The sequence below is a fragment of the Acyrthosiphon pisum genome, chromosome A2, assembly GCF_005508785.2.
Source record: "Acyrthosiphon pisum isolate AL4f chromosome A2, pea_aphid_22Mar2018_4r6ur, whole genome shotgun sequence".
Taxonomy (NCBI): Eukaryota; Metazoa; Arthropoda; class Insecta; order Hemiptera; family Aphididae; genus Acyrthosiphon; species Acyrthosiphon pisum.
In genome coordinates, this window is record NC_042495.1 from 113,982,885 (window position 1) to 113,986,536 (window position 3,652).

The 3,652-nt window shown below is 31.4% G+C and overlaps 1 protein-coding gene across 1 annotated transcript; it reads right to left on the reverse strand.

Moving 5' to 3' along the window:
• Positions 1 to 574: 574 nt before the first annotated feature.
• Positions 575 to 3,638, reverse strand: LOC107882703 (protein ALP1-like). The gene is made up of 3 exons (XM_029490056.1): positions 3,229 to 3,638; positions 3,010 to 3,126; positions 575 to 1,508 (listed from the first exon to the last, which is right to left on the reverse strand). Exons 1-3 carry the CDS (start codon positions 3,321 to 3,323, stop codon positions 575 to 577), a joined length of 1,146 nt encoding a protein of 381 aa, XP_029345916.1. The 5' UTR covers positions 3,324 to 3,638.
• Between the last annotated feature and the right edge of the window lie 14 nt (positions 3,639 to 3,652).

Consider the following 3,652-nt stretch of genomic DNA (forward strand, 5'->3'; position numbering starts at 1 on the left):
TATATTAACTAAAAAATATATAAAATATTTTCATAATACTTATAATTTGCCATGTATTAATAAAATGTACATTTATGTTAAGTTGGGTTCTACTGTAACTGTATTAAATTAATATATACTATATATATATATTTATATTCATTAATGTATGTTTTAAAACTTTAAAAGTTAAAACTAAACAGCTAATTTATATTAAAAGAAAAGTTAAAAACAATTTAATTTACTGAACCTCATAGTTTATCAATTAAAATTTACAATTTTTTTTTTTCATTGACAGACAACAAAATATAATTATTTTTCTTGTAAGTCAGATACCTACAGATATGGCAATGTCTGAAGAACAGCTAATTGTACTTGTACAACAGTACAAGCATCTGTACGACATTTCAGATTCAAATTATCATAACAATCTTATTAAAGATAATAGTTGGGAGGAAATTGGCAAAATATTGTCAACCACAGGTAATGAAAAACATATTTTTATTAATTATTATTCATTGTATGATACTAATATAATTAAAATAATAAAATCTAATTATAATTATTAAGGAAAAGAGTTAGTTTGTAGATATATTCAATTGTATCGCCTTCCCTCACGAACAACTCGATTTTGCCATTCTACTGACCCATTTGGAGACAAAAAATAGTCTCTGAACTTCTCCCTAGTGGCGTAACTAATTCCAGCAAATGCACCTCCAACATTTCTCAAGTTTTGTAGAGCGCCTTGTTCAGAAACTGTAGTATTCTTTTCATCCTCTATTACTTCTGCCAATAACCTAGGACTATCTGACTTCAAAAAGTTATGTAGACAACATGTGGCCCTGACAATTTTATTTACATATATGGGTTTCATTTCAAGTCTTCTTTGATATACACGAAATCGTTTACTGAGAATACCAAAAGCATCTTCACTAGTGTTTCTTGCTCGGCTCAGCCTATAATTGAATATTTTGTTACCCTCATTGTTTAAAAGTGCATTACCAGGATAAGGTCTCATTAAGTTTTTATGAAGAGGAAATGCCTCATCCCCTACAATGACATGAGGCATAGGTTCTTCAGTACCTGGTAATGACTTATCATTAGGAAAATCTAATTTTTCTTCTCGAAGTCTTTCACCGAAGTTAGAATTGGCAAAAATACTCCCATCGCTGTTTTTACCGTATCCTCCAACATCAACCATAATAAACTTGCATTCAGCGTCAACAACTGCCATGAGCACCAAGCTACACATTTTTTTATAGTTGAAGTATAAGGAGCCACTATGATATGGTTTATTTATGACCACATGTTTACCGTCAATAGAACCAACACAATTTGGAAAGTTCCATCTAGTTCTAAACCCTTCTTCAATTTTCTGCCATTGTTCTTGGTTGGGTGGACTCATGTAAATTGGTGAAAGGTTCTTCCAAATTGCTTCACAAGTTTCATATATTATTCTTCGTACAGATTTTTCTCCTACTCTATAACTGAATGCAATTGTGACAAATGTATCTCCAGTAGCCAAAAATCTAAAAACCATGAATAATATTAGTATAAAAATAATAGCTATTGTATGTAATTCAAAAATAATAATGGTTCTTAATAAATATGTTTTCTGATTGTTTTAGGAACTCTTCAATTATAAATTATCACAGTGTACCCACTGGCTACTATTATTATTGTTAATTTTTTAGGTGAAGCATGCAAAAATAAATGGAAATCACTCAGAGAAAGCTATCGAAAAGCAATGAACGCCAGGAAAACCAAAAGTGGACAGTCAGCAAAAAAAATAAGACCCTGGCGCCTTGAAAGTCAGATGGAGTTTGTGAAATCATACTTATTTTCACAAAGTGAAGAAGAAATGAGTAATTTCCCTGCACTAAGTCCATCATCTCCAACAACTGACTCTAACGATTTAAGTTCTATAACTAATGAATTACTCGAAACAGAAGAAAATGAAGAAGAACTAAAGAATCAACAATCAGACGAACTTGAAGATAGTGTAATAATTAACAACAAACTAGTAAATAACCAAAACAACAAACAGTTGTTTTCAGTTGGCAAAAAAAGTGAAATTGGAACAGACAAACCTGGAACAGCAGCAAAATTGCTACATCAGTATATGCAAATGAAAATGTCAGCGTCTTCTAATCCACGACCCTCTGGAGACCAACTCACCAAATACTTCCAAAGTATAGAAGCGACTGTCCGCACTCTTCCAGTAAATATTCAAATCAAATTAAAATCACAAATTTCACAATTGGTTTATAATGCCGAAATGGAAGCTGTATCAATGCCAACAAATCATCTACCATTTCTATCCGTTCAGCAGCCCAACACTGTTCAACAGCAGCCCAACACTGTTCAACAGCAGCCCAACACTGTTCAACAGCATCCTTATCCTATTCAACAGCATCCATATCCTGTTCAACAACTGCCTAACCCTATTCAACAACAGACTAACCCTGTTCAACAACAGTCTGACCCTGTTCAACAATCATATGTAGCTTTTCAGCCACAGTCAGGGGTAAATTATCCAACGTATACTGATCTTTCTTAACCAAATACCAAATATCTGGAAAACTCATTATCCTGGTTTTTTTTTCCTATTATTAACTATGCTCTTAATATTATTTATAAGATACATTTACTTTAACTCAACAATAACTAAAATAGTAAAATAGTTACCTACTATTATTAATTTAAATCAATGAGACTGTTTATCATTATAAGAGTTACAATATTAATAAGTTTTCTTTTTTTATATTCATTTAATTTTATTCTAACCTTTGATAATTTAATGAGTGTTAGTTTGTTGTTAGTTATATCAAAGGCTGTATGCATTTTATCGGGTATGTTATTTTTATTTATTGTTAATAGCAATAAATATATTACCTATTATTCAAATGTTTCATATTTTTTATATTTCAAATTACTCTTAGGTATGGTATATTGTAATGCTTTAGCTTTTCTTAATTTATTATACTAAAAATAAAATAAAATATATAATGAACATTTTTTTATACTTACCTTAAACATATGGAAAGTCTTTCCTCAGGAGGTATTGCCCTTCGAAATGTGGTGTCCATCTTTTCAATATCATTCTTGACGAGTTCAAGAAGTTCATAAAATTTTTCCGGTGACATTCTAAAATATTTTAAAAATTTTTTTTGGTCTCTCAAAAGATCTGGAAATAGATGGTGATGTTCGCCAAATATATGTCTTTTGGTATTTATTTCATGCACCCACATTTTGTGTTTTCGCTTATATTCTTGTTCTTGTTCTTCTGCTTCAACAATTGTAGCCAAAAACAACATTTCTTCATCAGAATCAGAATCACTCATATTACCAATGTTGATTTTATAAATTATAAAAAATAAAAAGGGATATGAATCGAAGATTGTGCACGAAATATAAGCTTTGATATTTAGAAAATACGTTTACCTGATGAAAGTGATAAAAGTTGATAAAAGTTGATAAAAGTTGATAAAAGTTGATAAAACTGATTATACATGTACATGATCGCACCGCACCGCGTCGCGCCACAATTAATGGACGAACGTCCCTCCGAAAGTCCGCGCCGCTCCGCGCCGCGCCGCGCCCACCGACCGACCTAGTGGACGCTCAGCTTAATAAGTCTATAATCGTCCAACACTACAACAAGCGTATAAAA